The following is a 19,042-nucleotide window of genomic DNA, read 5'->3' as shown; positions in this document are numbered from 1 at the left end:
GGTCCACAGGATGGAGGAAGAAAATATGGATTAGAGTGGACTTACTCTACTTATTTTACAACAGAACTATTGTACCTCTAGCAATGGAAGAAATTGTATCATTGATGTGGAGACAGTGGCCATGCTAGTTGCTGAGGGCAGGGAAAGGGAAGAAGAGATGTGATATGGGGGCATTTTTGGGACTTTGAGTTGTCCAAATGATATTGCAGGATCAGATGCTGGACATTATATATCCTGCCATAACCCACTGAATGTACTGGGGGAGAGTGTAAACTACAATGTAAACTATAATCCATGTGGTGCAGCAGTGCTCCAAAATGTATTCACCAAATTCAATGAATGTGCCACCATGGTGAAAGAGATTGTTGATGTGGGAGGAGTGGGGTGGGGTAGGGTGTGGAGTATATATGGGATCCTCTTATATTTTTTGTGATCTGACATTTAAAAAAAAATTGGGATAATAGAAACTAATGAAAAAATATTAAAATTTTTTTGACTTTTTGCCTTTTATTACTGTAGGATCTGTTGTCCTATATGTACAATGACATTTTCTTCCATTTATTCCCCCAGTGTGTATCTTCAAAGACGTTTTAGGTTACAGAAAAGTCACATACCGAATACAGGGGACTCCCCCTTTTCCCCCTTCCCCTATTAGTAACATTTTATATGTGGATGATATGTTTATTACAGCTAATGTACAAATATTGAAACATAGCTACCAACCATGCTCAATGGTTTACATTATGGTTTACATTTTGGACCTTTCACTTCTATAAATTTTTGATGTAATTTAACATGACCTGTATCCATCGTAACAAGATCATTTAGAGCACTTGCATCGCCCCCAAAATGCCCCCTGTTCCATCTATTCTCTTCCTCCCTTCCCTCCCCTCAGGACGCATGGCAACCACCAGGCTTCACTCCTTTAAGGACAAGAGTCATAGTTACTTACAATAACACTGCCCTCCCCTTTTAGACCCCACCCATACTCTCAAGAGACTCTTGCCCCTCTATTTGAGAGCATAGCGGGCCTCCTCAGGATGGGAGTCCACCACCTTCCTGCTCATTATGTGGGTCTCCACCCACTGATATAACACACTATGGCAAGGCAAACATGCACATACTCCCTAGAAGCCTACCCCAGCTGTGCCGTGTCCCAAATGCCCCCCACATCCAAAACCCCAAACCAGCAACCCTCACTTGCCATATTGCCAACAGAGCATTTCCAACACTTACCTGCCAATCCCCAGTGTTCACCTGCTTCCTCCTTGCCCAGTGTCATGAACAGTCCAACCCACCCTCCCCATCCCAGACCCCTGACAAACCAGCCCCAGCCAACCCAACAGTATCAAAGAAAAAATATATTTGAAAAAAAATAAAAGATGCAAGGACCTCCCGTGTGGACAGGAAGTGATTTGCATACTTTTTCTGGAGGCATTTGAGGCCACGGAACTTGAAGAAGGGCAGTATATTGATTTGGGATTAGACAATGACATTTGCACTGGAGGAAGTATGAGTGAGGCAGACTTATGGAATTCCAGTATCAGTTATTACTTGGGAGAGACAAGGCTAGTGTTGGAGGAGATGGCAGAGGTGGGCCTTTGCTGAGGTTTAGGTGATGCACACGAAAATATTGCGTGTCAGATTTAATCCGTTCAGGTCATTCATTAACAAGTAGTTTTTTTTCACAGAAACAACTTTACTTTTTTGGTTTCTTTTTTATTGATTTTTTCCATCTTACCTTTTTTTCTCCTCTCTCTCTTTATGTATTAGTCAGCCACAGGGGTGCTGATGCAAAATACCAGAAAAAGGTTGGTTTTTATAAAGGGTATTTGTTTGGGTAGGAGCTTACAGATACCAGGTCATAAAGCATAAGTTACTTCCCTCACCAAAGTCTGTTTCCACGTGTTGGAGCAAGATGGCTGCTGACATCTGTGAGGGTTTATGCTTCTTGGGTTCCTCTGGGCTCAGTTCCTCTGTTTTTACCACAAGGTCAGCTATAGACTATCAGGCAAATGGCTCTGTCTCTTTTCCCAGGGCTCCAGCTTAAGACTTCAGCATCAAACTCCAACATTAAGAACCCTCAACACTGTTCTTTGCCATGCCTTTTATCTATGGTGGGTGGGGACTCAATGCTCTAATGATGTGGCCCAATCAAAGCCCTTTTCATAACTCAGTTGCACCCAGGTACAGACCAGATTACAAACACAATCCAGTATCTATTTTTGGCATTCATAGCCATATCAAATTGCTACACTTTGTGTTTGTCTTTTCCTCTTAACTTCTTTAATTGGATACTTATCCCATTAAGTGTTTGCTTTTTCCTAATGAATCATTTAGGGGTATAAATATTCCTTTAAGCACTTTTGCTGTATCCCACAACTTTTGAGCTGTAATACTTTTACTATTCATTATTAAATGGTTTTTTTTTCCATTTGGGTTCTTATTTGGGTCATAAGTTCTTTAGAAGTGTTTTTTTCTTTTTTAAAATTAATTTCTTTTTTTATTTCCAAATTTTATTTAGTTTTTATTGACTTCTAACATCACTGTATTGCAATCAAAGTGTGTTCTATATGATGTTGTTTCTTGAAATTTTTGTGATTTAGTTTATGGAAAAGTGCATGGTTAATTTTTGCAAATATTCATGTGTGCTTAAAAAGAATGTGTCCCTCTAATTCTTGGTTATAGGGTTTTATGACCAAGCTTTTAAAAAATATTGTGGTTATCTACCTATGTGTAAACATAACATTTCCCATTTTAACCATTTGTAGTGTGAAATTCAGTAGCATCAATTACGTTTACAATGTTTTAATACCATCACCACCATCTATTCCCAAAACTTTTTCATCATTCCAATATTATCAAGCTTTTTACTTTTGTGGTTTAGATTTTCTGTTTCTTACTCATTTTTCTTTGGTCTGCTTGACCTATTTATAATTGAGAGAGATGAGTTGAAACTTCTCATTATGAGGTTTGGTTTGTTGATTCCTCCTTGTTGCTCAGTTTTTGCTTTGTATAAACTTGAGGCTATTTTTCTTTTTTTTGAGATACATGCAAATTTAGAATTGTTCTTGTTGGTGAATCTAAATTTTTATCATTTATCATGTAGAGACTCTCTATCTCTATTAATACATTTTGCCTTAAAGCTATTTTGCTTGTTAATATAGTTTTATTGTTTTGAATTGACAACTGCCTGGTATATATATTTTTTCTGTCCTTATAATTGTAATTTGTCCATATCCTTAGGCTTTAGGCATATCACTTATATGTAATATATACCCAGATTTTAAAATCCAGTCTGAGCATCTAAGACATTATATATATAAATACAATATTAATTTTTTCTGTTAAAACTTTATACTTGAAGTTATTTCTATCTTAAAGAATGGTTGCAAAAATAATACAAACTCCATTCAGAGAACTCCAGCTTACTCCACACACCCAGATAATCAGATCTACCAATTTTAACATTTTGCCATATTTGTACTTCCTTTCTTTTTTTTCCTTCCTTCCCTCCTTCCCTCTCTCTCTCTCTCCTTTCTCTGCTTTTCAGTCTTTCTATCTATCATCTTTCTTTCAGTCTGTCTTCTGAACATGTAAGAGTAGGTTGCACACATCATACTCCTTGAGCATATAATACTTCCATCTACATTTTGTATGAAAAAGGTTATTCACTTACATAGTCACTGTATGTGCAGTTATCAAGTTCAAGAAATTTAACATTTATATAAGTCTTATAATCTATATTACAAGTTTTTCTTATGTCCCAGTAATACCTTTTGAGCCTTTTCTCCACCTTTCTTGGATCTCAACCAGTATAATATATTGCATTTAATTGTCATTATCTCTTTAGCTACTCTCTCTTTTTCTTAACTATGAAACTAAATATACAAATTAAATCCTTCCATCCCAACATCTTCCAAGGATATCAAGTAAATTAATTTATTACTGTATTAAGTTAATTCACAATGTTGCATTACCCTTACTACCATCCTTTACTATAACATTCCCTTCACCCCAAAGAGAAACCCTATACTTTTTGCATTGACTCCCCATTATCTCTGCTCCCCACCTGGTAATGTGTACTGTAACTTCTGTCTCTGAGTTTGCCTTTCCTCTCTTTTCTTTGTGGTTACCATGAGGCTTTAATTTTGTATCCTAAATCTGTAACAATCATGTTAGTTTTGATATCAACTTAACTTCAATAGTATACACCCACTATGTTCCTTACCCCTCTAATTCCCACCCCTACCTTTATGTACTTCTTGTCACAAATTACATGTTTATACATCATCATGAATCCAAAGCCACTGATTTATCATTACATGCTGTGCATTTGCCATTTAGATCCAGCAGGAAGTAAAAAGTGGAGTTACAAACCCCAAACACAATAGTAGTGGTTTGTATTTGCCCATGCCATTACCTTTCCTGAGCTCCCTGGTTCTTCATGTGGCTTTAGTCAGTTGTCTAGTGTCCTTTCCTTTCATGCTGCAGAACTCCCTTCAGCACTTCTTGTAGGGCCAGTCCAGTGGTAATGAAGTCCCTCAGCTTTTGCTTATCTGGGAATATCTTCATCCCTCCCTCATTTTTGAGAGATCGTTTTGCTAGATATAGCATTCTTGGTTGGTCATTTTTTGGCTCTCAGCACTTTGTGTCTTCCCCCAGCCTTCTTGCCTCCATGGTTTCCAATGAGAAATCAGCATTTACTCATATTGAGGCTCCCTTGTATGATACACATTACTTCTCTCTTGCGGCTTTCAGAATTCTCTGTCTTTGGCATTCAGCAGTTTGATTGTAACAAACTGAGAATAACCACTGTTGGAAAGGATATGGAGAAATAGGAAATTGTGTTCGTTGTTGGTGGAATGTAAAATGATGCAGCCACTGTATAAAATGGTTTGGCAATTCCTCAGAAAGTTAAGAATTATCTCATGACCTGCCAATCCCACTTCTAGGTATATACCCAAAAGAATTGAAAGTAAGGTTGCTAACAGATGTTGCACACTGATTTTTTGTAGTGGCATTATTCACAATTGCAAAAAGATGGAAGCAACAACAAGTGTCTATCACTAGATGAATGGATAAACAAAATATAAGTGTGTATGCACACACACATATACAATAGAATATTATTCAGCTCTAGAAAGGAATGAAGTTCTGATCATGGAACAACATGAATGAACCTTGAAGACATCATTCTGAATGAAGTAGGCTAGACACAAAAGGAAAAATATGATATGATTCCCCTTGTATGAAAATAATTAGCATAAACAAATTCATAGAGTCAGAAATTAGAATACAGTACCTATGGCCTGGGGGACAAGTAGGGAATGAGGAGATAATGCTTAATAGGTACCAAATTCCTATTTAGGGTAATGAAAAATTTTGGTATGGATGATGGTGATGGTAACACAACATTGTGAACATAATTAACAGCAGTGAATTATAAATTTGGACATGATTAAAAGGGAGAATTTTAGATGGTGTATATGTTACTAAAATAAAAGTAAAATAACATGGGACTGTACAACATAAACAGTGAACCCTAGTGTATGTTTTGGACTGTATTTAGTAATACAATTATAATGATATTGCTTCATCATATTTAATAAAGTTACAACTATTACAAAGTGTCAATCATAGGGAAAACTGTGTGATGGGGAGGGGTATATGCAAGCTCTTTATTTTCTATATAATATTTATGTAAATCTATGATTTCTCTTAAAAAGATAGGAAATAGCATACTATAAAAGATTAGTAAATGTTGGTGATTTTTGTCAACACATGTGCAGATACACTGAAATCTCCAAGATTTATTAAGGCGAAATGCAAATCACTACAATTTGTGTGTATTTGTGTAGTATGATGCCTTCAACAACCTTTTTGTATATATATATCTATAATATAAACAGAAATTTAGGTGATATAGATCAGTCTGAAGAGAAACATGAATTTGTGATATGGTAGAAGAGTTTTGTGGTGTGGAATGAGAAGGGAGACTTTTGTTAAGAACATATTTTCTCTTTTATTTTTTAAAGATTTATTTATTTATTCCCCCCCTACCCCCCTCCACTGTCTGCTCTTTGTGTCCATTCACTGTGTGTTCTTCTGTGTCTGCTTTTAGTCTCATTAGGCAGCTCTGGGAACCGATCCTGGGACTGATTGTGGAGTGGGAGAGAGGCGATCATTCTCTTGTGCCACCTCAGCTCCCTGATCTGCTGCATTTCTTCTCGCTCCTCTGTGTCTCTTTTTGTTGCGTCATCTTGCTGTGCCAGCTCTCTGCATGGGCCAGCACTCCTGCGCGGGGCAGTACTCTTCACAGGCCAACACTCCACTTAGGCCAGCACTCCAAGTGCTAGCTCGCCACACGGCCCAGCTTGCCTTCACCTGGAGGCTCTGGGCGTTGAACGCTGGACCTCCTGTATGGTAGCTGGGAGCCCAGTTGCTTGAGCCACATCCGCTTCTCATATTCTCTTCTGAATTGGCTTAGATGGGCTTTTTTTAGTTTTGCAAATTTTATCAAATTTGTAATTATCTTTTAAAAAGAACAGCATCACTAACACAAACATGACAATAATCTGGAATGATTTGGAGGCTTAGAAGAAAGGCTGGGAATCTTTGCACTGATTTCTTCTTAGGTTAAGAAATGCCACTTAAGTGGACTTTCTTGTTGAAGTAGGAGTATATGTGTGTTTATGTTTGTGTGTGTACATCCAGTTGTATCCCACTCTTCTTATCCCACTCTGTATAAGTTTTAAGACTGCACTGAACAGTGCTTATTGAATGATTATACAAAATCAAATGAATTGAATTTCTCTAATTTACTTTGAGTTATATTTGAGGTGACTGTTATGCAAACTCTGAAATAAAACCCTAGCAAAGTCTACCCTTCCAAGGCTGTGGCTCATGAAAAAAGCAAAATTTGCTGCATTGCTATTTTGACTTATTATTGAGGCATACTTTCTGAACACTAGAGAAATAATTGAGATAGCAGTTGGAATTAGATGAGGTAAAAGTGCCTGAACAGAACATTTAAGAGTTATGCTTCTATAGCTTGTTGAGCTGCCTCTTTCTGTTATTTTATTTTTTTGAATTTCAAATAAAGTTTGAATAAAAGAAAAAAGAGACATACTTGCAAAATCAATAGAAGGGCAAATATGTAACATAGAGAGTAGATATTAGAAATAGCTATCTAATATAATTAGAAATATTTTTCCAATAAGTTCTCTTGATTTGTTTACTTTTCAAACTTTGGATAATCAATCTGGCACTTTTGCCTTGTTTACCACATGTGTACAGAAAAATCTATATTTTCATGATATACTCAGTATAATCCTTTCAAAGAATGTGATATTGGAGGTTATTTCTTAGGTAATGACATCATTCATAATAAAAACTGCAACTTCTAAGACTCAAAAAAACTTAATGTAAATAACATGTTTCAGTCAAGGACAATAGGTACGTGTATATCTGTGTGGTTCAAGTACTTTTAAGTATTTATGGAGTGTAAGATGTAATAGTAGCTCTATATAGTAATAGCCATGTGTTTCTTAGCTGTTCTAAGACTGCATTCCTTTACAAATGAGCTCTGTAAAATTATTATTGCCAAAATACCAATGTTTGTCTTTCACCCAATTTATCTACACTTCATAAAAATGGTTAAATATTACTTCACCATCCTTAAATTTGCTTCTTAGCATGAATTCTATGAACTAATTCTTGAATATTTATTTAGTAATTCTGATTTTTGCAGGTGTTGCAGACCTTTAGGAATATTTACCTTAATATGGACTAGGATTCTCTATTTTTGATTTTTCATTTTGAAAACAGTAAATCCATCTATGTGTAGCTTAACTGTACTGACATTAGTTTTGGTTAGGCATAAAAATTTCCATCTTTCACAATACCCTGGTTGAAACTGTAGGAGAATTTTTTTTAAACAGATAATATATATTGTGTATATATTATGTATTCCTTTAGTAAAATTATATTTTATAAAATGGTAGGGCCACTAGATGATTAATAAAAGAGAACCAATAAAGAATACCCTTTCTTCACTTGTTTGTGCTGTTGAGGGAAATTAATTTACAGTGTCTCTTTATTGGTACAGTGGTTATCTATTTCTAAAAATAAAAAAAGTAGAAGGTGAAAACTTTAAAATAGTTTTAATATATTCATGGTGGTGTGATCATGGTGATATAATGTTAATCGATAGTTGAAGAAATAGAATTTAATGTCTCTTGCACTGGAATAATGTTATTCTGAGGTGATTTAAGTCTCTCCTTCAGTAAGTTGTGCCTATGGTATTATTGGTAGTAGTTATTGGGGCTGTGTTTACTGATGATGATCAGGTTGTATGCTGCCAGATTTGTTCCTCAAAGTGGGCTCCATAGACCAACAGCTTTACCTTGGGGCTTATTAGACGTATAGTCTTGGCCAGCCCAGATCAGCTGCATCAGAATCTGCATGTTATCAGGTTCTGTGATGTTATGCACTTTAAAGCTTGAGAAGCCCTGCTTTGGAAGACTTAAGACTTGGCATCTAGACAGGGGGAAAAATTCTCTGCCTGAGGTTGCAAGGATCCAAAGATTTAGACATTTTTACTTAGAGTAATGAAACCAATGTTGATCTGAAAAGTACATTTCCCTTTAGGATTATCCATCTTCTCTGGAATAAAATGTTTTTAGTGAATTTCTTTACTTTGGTACTTTTAACCTTATATACAAGAGAAAGTGAACTTCGCATTATCAGTGCTGAATGAGCAACCCTGGTTATTTTTAATTCTTCCTAAGACATTGGCATCCTCATGGTTTGTATGAAATTGAATCTTGAGAAAAGGAGATGGTAAGCTGCAGTCCTGGCATTGGAATGGCATGTCATGGCATGGGTCTTTCCTTGTTTGGTTTGTTTTTGTAATACCAGGGATGCAGACATGGATAATTTCCTCCCAATTAAAGAATAAGTATGCCTCGAGTGCCTACTGTGGGCAGAGTGAAACAGAGTAGACCAAACTCTTCTTGGGGAAATTTACAGCTGGGTTTGGGAACTATTCCTGAAAATCTGGTGCCTGCCCCCAGCAGAACTGTGGTATTCTGGGATATTATGGTCATGTAGATCAGTTGACTAGATTTCTCCCAGATATAGTTAAAAGAAAGATTAATAATACAGCACTCATTTTGTCAGTTATGTTTTTGATTTAAGAAAGTACTGTCACAGTATTTCAGTATATTTGAAGGGAGTTAGAATTTCAGGCAAGAAACAAAGAAATGTAAATGTTTAGATATAAACACCTTCTCATAACAGACTTAATGCATCCTCTACCTCTGAATTTTTCAGTTTGCTTCCAAGAAAAAATGTTTGTTTGCTTCTTCTTCCACTATTTGAAAACTCCCTTCAGTATCACTCAACATCTAAGGTGACCCCAGGAACTCGTTGACTTTTCAGGGGATTGCCTTAGTGTGAAATTTTAAAAATTTCTTAGCCATGTATCCCTCAGTACAAATAAAGGATTTTTATTGCTCAGTGGTCTGAGCAGGAACGCACACAGGAGGGAGAGCTGCCCTTGCTGGTCCTGGGCTTCTGCTGGGCTCTCCAGCAGATGTTGAGGGTGGGGTCCTGGGACTCTGAGGTACAGTTTGAAAACCAGTGCCCTAGTCTAACAGGACTCCCAAAACTGTTGTTAGCCCCAAAACGTTCATTTACCCCCTTCTTTAATACGTGAGAAAGAGACATGGGTTTTTTCCCTGAAACTTTTTTCTTGCCTTCCCTCATTCTGATTTGTATCCAGTGGTGTAAAGCTTGCCTGTCCTGCACAGACACTGGAGGCAAGCCTAGGCTGACAGCATCTGAGGCAGCTGTCTAGATTCCTTGGTTGGTATTTGACCCTGCGGTGATTCTGTTCCACTGACCAAAGTCCTTTTCCTTTCTGCCCCTCTCCTTCCATAGGCTTATGTTAACATTTTATTTATATAATTTCAATCTTAAGGAAAGTTGCAAGAACACTGACTCCCACATCCCCTCCCCCAGATTCACAGTTCTGCCATGTTTCCTTTAGCTTCCCCTTTCTCTCTATATGAATGTTGTTTTGTTGAACCATTTAAGAATAACCTGTAGAATAACTTGGAGGTATGAGGTACTTTTATCCCTAAATACTTACTACTTCAACATATATTTCCTAACAACACAGACATTCTCTCTCTCTTTTTTTAAATACATAATTGAACCTTTTTTTAAAAAAAGGTTTCTCCCTCCTCCCTCCATTGTCTGCTCTCTCTGTCCATTCACTGTGTATTCTTCTGTGTCTGCTTTTATTTTCATTAGGCATCTCTGGGAACTGATCCTCGGACCTTCTGGAGTGGGAGAGAGGTGATCATTCTCTTGTGCCACCTCAGCTTCCTGATCTGCTGCGTCTCTTATTGTCTCTCCTCTGTGTCTCTTTATGTTGCATCATCTTGCTTTGCCAGCTTTCCATATGTGCCAGCTCTCCTGCGTGGGGCAGCACTCCTGCGTGGGGCAATACTCCGCACAGGGCAGCTCTCCACATCAGCCAGCTCACCACACGGGCTAGCTTGCCTTCACCAGGAGGCCCTGGGCATGAAACCCTGGACCTCCCGTGTGGTAGGCAGGAACCCAATTGCTTAAGCCGCATCTGCTTCCCTAGGATATTCTCTCTTTTTTTTAAGTTTATGGTAATTTTATTTATAATTGTTCACTAACAAAATTAATACATTCCCATTAAAGTCAGAAGGAAGACAAGGCTATCTACCCTCATTTTTACCATTCAACATTCCACTGGAATTAGTTGCTAGTTACTGGAAAAAGGAACAAAATATAGAGTACATGTCTGTGTATATATATATATTTTTTTTCAACATGTAAACTTATTTAATAGATTTTTTAAAAACTTTTAAAGATACATAGATCATACAAAAGTTTATGTTAAAAGGAGTTCAGTACCTTGCCAGTGGGCCCTGCTTTGGAATTTGTGCTCCTGAGTGTAATGGAGTTTGACTCAGATGTGACCTCTCTACACATGCCTCTTCTGTTACTTACTGAACCTCTGGTTGGTGCTGGGGTTTCTGTATGCTCAGGAGACTTGAATCTCTGGACTGACTGTGTGTCACCTGGGCCCCGAGCCTCAGTGGGGTCGCAGCACCTACTCTCGGTTTGTTGGACTTCCCCATGTCAGCTAACAGGAGGTGGGGATGGTCAACCACCACACCAGGGAACCGAGAGAGTCTACAACTGCAAGCAGGAGAATTCCATCCATCAGCCATATGGGATCTAAGTCCCCTCTTGAGTTTGAGGTGGAGTGGGCATCGCCATCCCAGAGTCCTCAGGATGGAGAAATAAAATATGTATTAGAGTGGACTTACTGGTATTCTACTATAGAATTATTGTGACTCTAGCAATGGAAGAAACTGTATCATTGATGTGGAGACAGTGGCCACGGGAGTTGCTGAAGGCAGGGAGAGGGAAGAAGTGTGATGTGGGGGTATTTTCAGAGCTTGGAGTTGTCCTGAATGATATTGCAGAGACAGATACATGAATGTACATATATCCTGTCATAATCCATTGAATGGACTGGGAGAAAGTGTAAACTACAATCCATGCTGTGTAGCAGTGCTCCAAAATGTATTCATCAAATACAATGAATGTGCCACACTGATGAAAGAATTTGGTGATGTGAGAGGAGTGGGGGTATATGGGATCCTCTTATATTTTTTTAATTTTTAAGGGTATTCTCTTTTATGATCCTAATACAGTTACCAAAATAGGGAAATATAATGTTGATTCATTACTGTAGTTTATAGTTCATAGTCAGATTTTCCCAAACTGTCCCTTACAGCAATATTTTTTTTTCATTCTGAGTGGGACCTAGAAGCGTCCGAGGCTGGAGACAACTGCTTGTAGTCACTGAATCTGATAGGCTTCCAGTATATGGAACCTGGGACCAGGCACAGAAACACAGAGATGCCTCCCAGGAACCTAGAGTTTTCTGCCTCACCATTAGCAAGCATATTATTGACACAGCAGAGAAGGGAGCTTGCCATAATCCCTCTCAAGCAAGGGATTGTAAAAGAAAATGATACAATAGTATACTTCAGGATCATAAATGCCAATCTCTTCATTTATGTGTTGAGCATATTACTTACTTTTAAAAGTTTTTATGGAATATTTTAGAGAATACTAATGATGGCATTTATTAGTTTACTTATGTCACAGATCTTTTCCTCTAAAATTCTCAATCAGGAACTTAATTCTTGAGAGACATTGTTATATGCTATAATTTACATTAAATTACTAATTTTTTCTCCATTAAAAAGCCACCTTGGTCTTACTTTCGGAGAAAAGCAAGACAACTTTATTATTGGAGAAAAGAAACAAGACAACCTTTGTTCAGGATTTTTCAGTGGAAAAGACATTTTGGCGTGGACAGGATTTAAATGGCATCTTGATAATGACTAATTTTAGGAGATTGCACAATGTTCTCTTGAAGGATTAGTTCGGGTTTGATGTTATGCCACTATTGTACTGACGAGTGCTATGTAGTCGTATCAAGTTTTTATGCACCATGCGTAGTGAATGCTCATGTCACTTTTGCTCCACAGGAAAATGACTCAGGCACTTTGGACACAGTGGGCGCTGTGGTTGTGGACCAAGAAGGTAATGTCGCTGCTGCTGTCTCCAGTGGAGGCTTGGCCTTGAAACATCCAGGGAGAGTTGGGCAGGTAATTAATTACGGTATTCCGCGTTTTTAAAAAACTAGCTTTCCAAGTTAAAACATGGAATTTTCTAGTTCACAGTTTTTTAAACCAGTGGAGTCATTTTTTCTTTAGAAAAAATAAATGATATCATTGTTCTTCAATATTTATCTAGTGTAAATCATCTACCAATACCTTTTCTAGTCTGTCAAAAAAGCTCTCATAGTTACAGGGTTCTTTCTGATCTTTATAATCTATAATCCTCCAGGCCTCTGGCCTGGATATTTAGGGTATTTAGTAGACATTTTATAAATGCGTGTGGATTTCCAAAATCCCTCTTTGGAAATGCAACTCTTTAAGAGCTAGTACTGCCTGGCTACATTACTGCTTGTTTCTTAGGTGGGAAAATTATTTTAGAGTTACATACATTCTTTTGTGTCCTCTAGCCAAGGAACAGTAGCATTTCTACTCCCTTCATCCCTCCTCTGGTCAAGCATTCAACACTTTAGTAGTTAACCAGTATTTCAGGTCACCAGCACATGCATACCTCTCAAGAAATAGAGAAACAAGGAGGGACAAATTTTTGTGAAACTTCCTTTTTCCCAGTTTACTTGTATATCCTCTTCATCCTTCCCTCCAGTCTCCAATCTTTTGTTCTAAACCGAGAATGAAATTTAACAGTACATTTGATTTAATCAGCATTCTGAGTATGAAGCAGTTTTGTTGGCATATGATTTGTGTGCTTAACGAATTTTTGTTGACTGAACAAATGAATTGGATACTTTCATGGTGTCTGTGAAAGTAATTGCAAGGGATGTGTTTAAACCCAGGATTTATTTCTCATGTGACTCGTGGAGCACTGCTTGGCATGCTTTGTTTGCTTTGCCCTTCACATTTGAAGAAGGGTCAGTGTCACAGTTGGTTTGGTCATGGTGGTTAGCAAATGCTTGAAGCAGAGCGATTGGACACATGGTGGGCATCTTCGCAAAGCCCAAAGCAATGTTCCCTCATGGGCCTTTTATATTGGACAAGCCACGTACAGTCCTATACTGGGGTGAGAGGGAGGGAGAAGAATCAATTTTGTGCTACCCATTGCTTACCGTACAAAGGGATTTAAAGAAAGTGATTACTCAACTTGTGTACGATGCTTTGAACCCATTATAAAAGGCCTTTGTTTGGTCCTGGTATTTTTCCACATTATAAAAACCCTGTGGATTTGTCAGGTTTGGAATAAGAAAATCAAGCTTGGCATATCAGATTCGGATATAATAGTGACAACAGGGCCAAGGATGGTCCTGGGCTATGTTAGCAGGATGTTACATCAAACATTCCTGAAGCCATTCTGCCACTGCACACGAGACTGCCCTGGAAAAGAAAATTTCCATAAAATTTATATGTCAATTTGACCCACTGGATAGTTTATGAATACGCAGTTTGTGAGAGCTGAAAAATTAGGAGTGAATGAGGAGAGGGATAGGGGTACTTAAAAGAAAATGCAGTTGCTTAATTGGACTATATTATTGGATAAAAGAGTTGTAATAAGCCTGAAAATTTGTAAGCATTGGATAAGAGGTAAAGAGCTATTCTTTTTGGCAACCTGATACATTGCGTTTAGGTTGGGGCAGACAAATGTCATTACAGAATGAAATGGAATATAAAAGCAAGTTGCATTAAAGACTAATTATGGTTTTTAAAATGTCCAGAAACTAGATACTTTTAAATACATTTTTAAAAAGAAGCTACTGGGAATTGGACCTGGGACCTTATACATGGGAAGTGGATGTTCAATCACTGAGCTATACCCATTCCCCTAAATACATTTTAAATGCACAAATGAGCTATTTTAAATGTTTGGCATATTATCCTGTTGTAGATATATGAAAACAGTTGAGATGGTAAAATGGCAATTTGAATTAGAACCTATTTGCATATTTAGCTTATCATAATAATAAGAATGTACAACTTGGGAATGAGTAAGGACTTATTATAGTCAAGCACCCCAGCTTCCACAGATGCACACACAGATACACACATGTAAACACATACACACCCACAAACAGGCAGTTGAGTAGTGGTTAAGAGTTGAACTTTGAATTTAGGAAAACCTTTATTTTTAAAAATTTTTTTAAATTAATTTATTGATGTATATCACTCATACATATACATAATAAGTATAATAGTTGTGAACTTACAAAACAAATGTATATAACATCATACAGGACTCTCATAACTCACTCTACCACCAATAACTTGCATTGTTGTTAAACCTTTTTAACTAATGGTTAAAGAGCATTGTCAAAATATTACTACTAACCAAAGTATTTTCCCCCAACCCACCCTATTATTATTATCTTTATATCACTTATATATGAACATACATAAACAATTAAGTGTATAGTAAAGGTTGTGAACTTACAAAGCAAACATGCATAACACCATGCAGGAGTCCCATACATCAACCCTCCACCAACACCTTGCATTGGCCTGAGATGTTTGTTACAAATTATGAAAGAATATTGTCAAAATCTTACTACTAATCATAGTCCTTTTTTTACATTTGGTGTGTTTTTCCTTAACCCACCCTATTATTATTTTTTAAATATATTTTTTATGACAGAAGTTCTAAACTTAGAAAACAATCATGCACATGTGCAGAATTCCCAAACAACAACACCCCTCCATCAACACACCATACTGTGGTGGAATATTTGCTACAGATAAGATAATATCATCTGATTGTTACCAAGTTCGTAGTGTACATTTTGTTCACATTTTCCATACTGCCTCATTATCAACACAGTACATCTTTCACATAGATGCAAGAATATTATATTATTACTATTAACCACAGTCCATAGGTCACTCCAGTTATATTTTTCCCATGCTTCTCCACATTCCCAACACTCTGCAGTAGTGATGTACATTTGCTCTAGGTCACAAAGGACACTCTTGTATCTGTACCATCAAACACAATTCTCATCCACCTCCTGGTTTACTGTGCTATTCAGTTCCTTGATTATTCTCTAGCATCCTGTCAGTTGGCATTTCCATACCTTTTCAGTCACATCCCCATTTATAAACTAGCTGTTACTCACTGTGTTACCATCCAAGCTATACATTTCCATACTTTTATAGTAAAGCTAATTAAAACTTCTACATACAGTAAACATTAGTAGTCCATCTCAGTCCTCCACTTATCTCCTTTAAGAATCTACCACTTACCACCAGGTCTTGAAGATATTTTCCTACAATTTCTTCTAGAACTTTTATGGTTCTTGCTTTTATTTTTAGGTTTGTGATCCATTTTGAGTTAATTTTTGGATAAGGTGTGAGATAGTTGTCCTCTTTCCTTCTTTCAGCTATGGATATCCAATTCTTTTAGCATCATTTGTTGAACAGACTGTTCCACCCGAGCTGTGTGGGTTTGACAAGCTAGTCAAAAATCACTTGACCATACATGTGAAGGTCTGTTTCTGAACCATAAATTTGTTTCCATTATTCTATGTGTCTGTCTTTAGGCCAGTGCCATGCTGTTTTTACCACTATAACTAGGTAATATGATTTAAAGTCTGGAGATGAGGGTTTGCTTTTCCTTTTTATTATGTTTCTGGCTTATTCAGGACCCCTTATCTTTCCAAATAAATTTGATGATGGATTTTCAATTTTTTTTTTTTAATGCTGGTGGAATTTTTATCGGGATTGCATTGAATCTGTATATCAATTTGAGTAGAATTGACATCTTAATGATATTTAGTCTTCCAATATGAGCATGGAGTGTTCTCCCAGCTTTTAGGCCTTTTTTGATTTCTTTTAAAATTGAGTTGCAGTTTTCTGAATACAGGTGCTTTACATCATTCGTTAAGTTTCTTCCTGACTATTTGAGTTTTATCTGTCATATTTTATTTTCACCACTCTTTTGACACTTTTGGTTACTTTTATTGATATAATCTTCATTTCTAGACTCTCCTCCAGACCTTTCTCTCCTGTCTTTTCTTTTCAGGCTCTAGCACACCCCTTAGCATTTCCTGAAAATTTGGTCTCTTGGTTAGAAATTCTCTCAATTTCTGTTTATCTGCGAATAGTCTGATCTTGCCCTCATTTTTGAAAGGCAGTCTTGCTGGATATAAGATTCTTGGCCGGAAGTTTTTCTCTTATAGTATCTTAAATATATCATACCACTGTCTTCTTGCCTCCATGGTTTCTGGTGAGAAATCAGCACTTAATCTTATTGGATATCCCTTATATGTTATGCATTGCTTTTCTCTTGCTGTTCTCAGAATTCTCTCTTTGTCTTTGGCATTTGACATTCTGATGCGTATGTGTCTTGGAGTTGGTCTATTTGGATTTTTTTGGATGGAAGCACATTGTGCTTCTTGGACATGGATATTTATGTCCTTCAATAGGGTTGGGAAATTTTCTACCATTATTTCTTCAGATATTCCTTCTGTTAAACTTTTCCCTTCCCTCCTCTTTCTGGGACACCCATGACACGTATGTTTGCATACCTTTTTCTGTCATTTAATTCCATGAGACCTTGTTCAATTTTTTCCATTCTTTTCTTCGACTATTCTTTTGTATGTTTACTTTCAGAGGTCATATCTTCAAGTTCACCAATCTTTTCTTCTGCCTCCTCAAATATGCTATTATATTATTATATGATTGCAATGTGTTTTTTTTGCAAGTTACTTTTTTTTTTTTTTTAAAGATTTATTTATTTATTTATTTAATTCCCCCCCTCCCCTGGTTGTCTGTTCTTGGTGTCTATTTGCTGCGTCTTGTTTCTTTGTCTGCTTTTTTTTTGTTTCTTTGTCCGCTTCTGTTGTCGTCAGCGGCACAGGAAGTGTGGGCGGTGCCATTCCTGGGCAGGCTGCACTTTCTTTTCACGCTGGGTGGCTTTCCTCATGGGCGCACTCCTTGCGCATGGGGGCTCCCCCACGCGGGGGACACCCTTGCGTGGCACGGCACTCCTTGCGTGCATCAGCACTGTGCATGGCCAGCTCCACACGGGTCAAGGAGGCCCGGGGTTTGAACCGCGGACCTCCCATATGGTAGACGGACGCCCTAACCACTGGGCCAAAGTCCGTTTCCTGCAAGTTACTTTTTTTAATCTCCCCCCTCCCCCATGGCTTTTTGCATGCTGTCTGCTCTCTGTGTCCATCTGCTGCATGCACCTTTGTGTTCTTGCTTGTCTCCCTCTTTTTGTTGTTTCACCTGAGTTAGCTCTTCATGGCACTTGTGGGCTGGGCAGTGCGATGTGTCACTTGCAGGCTGGGCAGTGCTCTGCAGCTCGTGGGTGAGCCTGCCTTCACAAGGAGGCCCTGGGATGTGAACCCAGAGCCTCCCATATGGTAGGTGGGAGCCCAACTGATTGAGCCACAGCTGTTTCCCCTGATGTTTTTTAAATTTCATTTATTATACCTCTTCTTCCCATAAGATCTGCTATTTTTCTATGAATGCTTTCAAATTCTTCTTTGTGCTCACCCAATGTCTTCTTAATATCCTTAATCTCTTTAGCCAACTCATTGAATTTATTAAGGGAATTTGTTTGAACATCTATGATTAGTTATCTCAATTCCTTTATGATATCTGGAGGCTTATCTTGTTCCTTTAACTGGCCATAGCTTCCTGTTTCTTGGTGTGGATTGTAATTTTTTGTTGGTGTCTTGGTATCTGGCTTACTAGGATATTTATTCTGGGTGCAGTTATTTTCCTTAGTTTAGGGCTTCCTGCTCTTTCTCCCTTGCTGGATGTACAGTAGGAGCCAAGCATGTAGTTGGTGCTGTAAGCTGTGGAGGCTCAAGCTTCCCTCATTGCACCAGGGACCATTGAAGCTTCTTCCAACTTTCTCCTTTGCCAGGGATAGGGACAGAGTCACAGCTGTGTGGAATAATCCAAATGGAGCAGGCCTAGACTGTAGTTGCCATGAGAGACTAATGAAGCTTCATGCCCCTTTCTCCCCTGACTGGGGTGGGGATTGAGCTGCAGGTATGGGCAGCAGTGTATGCAGTGCAGGTCCAAGATGACTGCAGTTGCCCCAGTAGACTTCCAATTTTCGGTCTGTGCCAGCCAGAGTTACCTGCAGTTACCTGGATAGGCTGGTGCAGGGCCCACCAGCCTCCTCCATGCCAGAGATGGGGCTGAAGCCTACGCTAGGGCTGCAGGCCATTCTGGGTGAAAGAAACCAGTTCCTATGGTCACTGTGATATCCAGTTGGCCTGGCTTCCCCTCAGGCTGGGGGCAGAGTCACAATGGTAGCCACCAGCCTCTTTCTGACTTGGGCTGATTCACACCCTAGCTGTACCCAGGGTTATATCTTAGCCAGCCGAGTCTATCATTCA

General features: G+C 38.1%; 1 protein-coding gene across 2 annotated transcripts in view; it reads left to right on the top strand.

Annotated features, from left to right (window-relative positions):
• TASP1 (taspase 1) overlaps positions 1-19,042 on the top strand; it is a 274,012-nt gene that overhangs the window by 110,587 nt on the left and 144,383 nt on the right. For both annotated transcript variants that reach the window (XR_011647284.1, XM_004475274.4), the window contains exon 9: positions 12,612-12,731. Coding sequence is in view for 1 of the 2 variants with exons in the window: in XM_004475274.4 (XP_004475331.1) it covers positions 12,612-12,731 (120 nt within the window). In the remaining variant the exon portion in view is untranslated. The remainder of the gene's footprint in view (positions 1-12,611; positions 12,732-19,042) is intronic.

The sequence above is a fragment of the Dasypus novemcinctus genome, chromosome 24, assembly GCF_030445035.2.
Source record: "Dasypus novemcinctus isolate mDasNov1 chromosome 24, mDasNov1.1.hap2, whole genome shotgun sequence".
Classification (NCBI taxonomy): Eukaryota; Metazoa; Chordata; class Mammalia; order Cingulata; family Dasypodidae; genus Dasypus; species Dasypus novemcinctus.
This window is presented reverse-complemented; position numbering and strand designations above follow the sequence as displayed.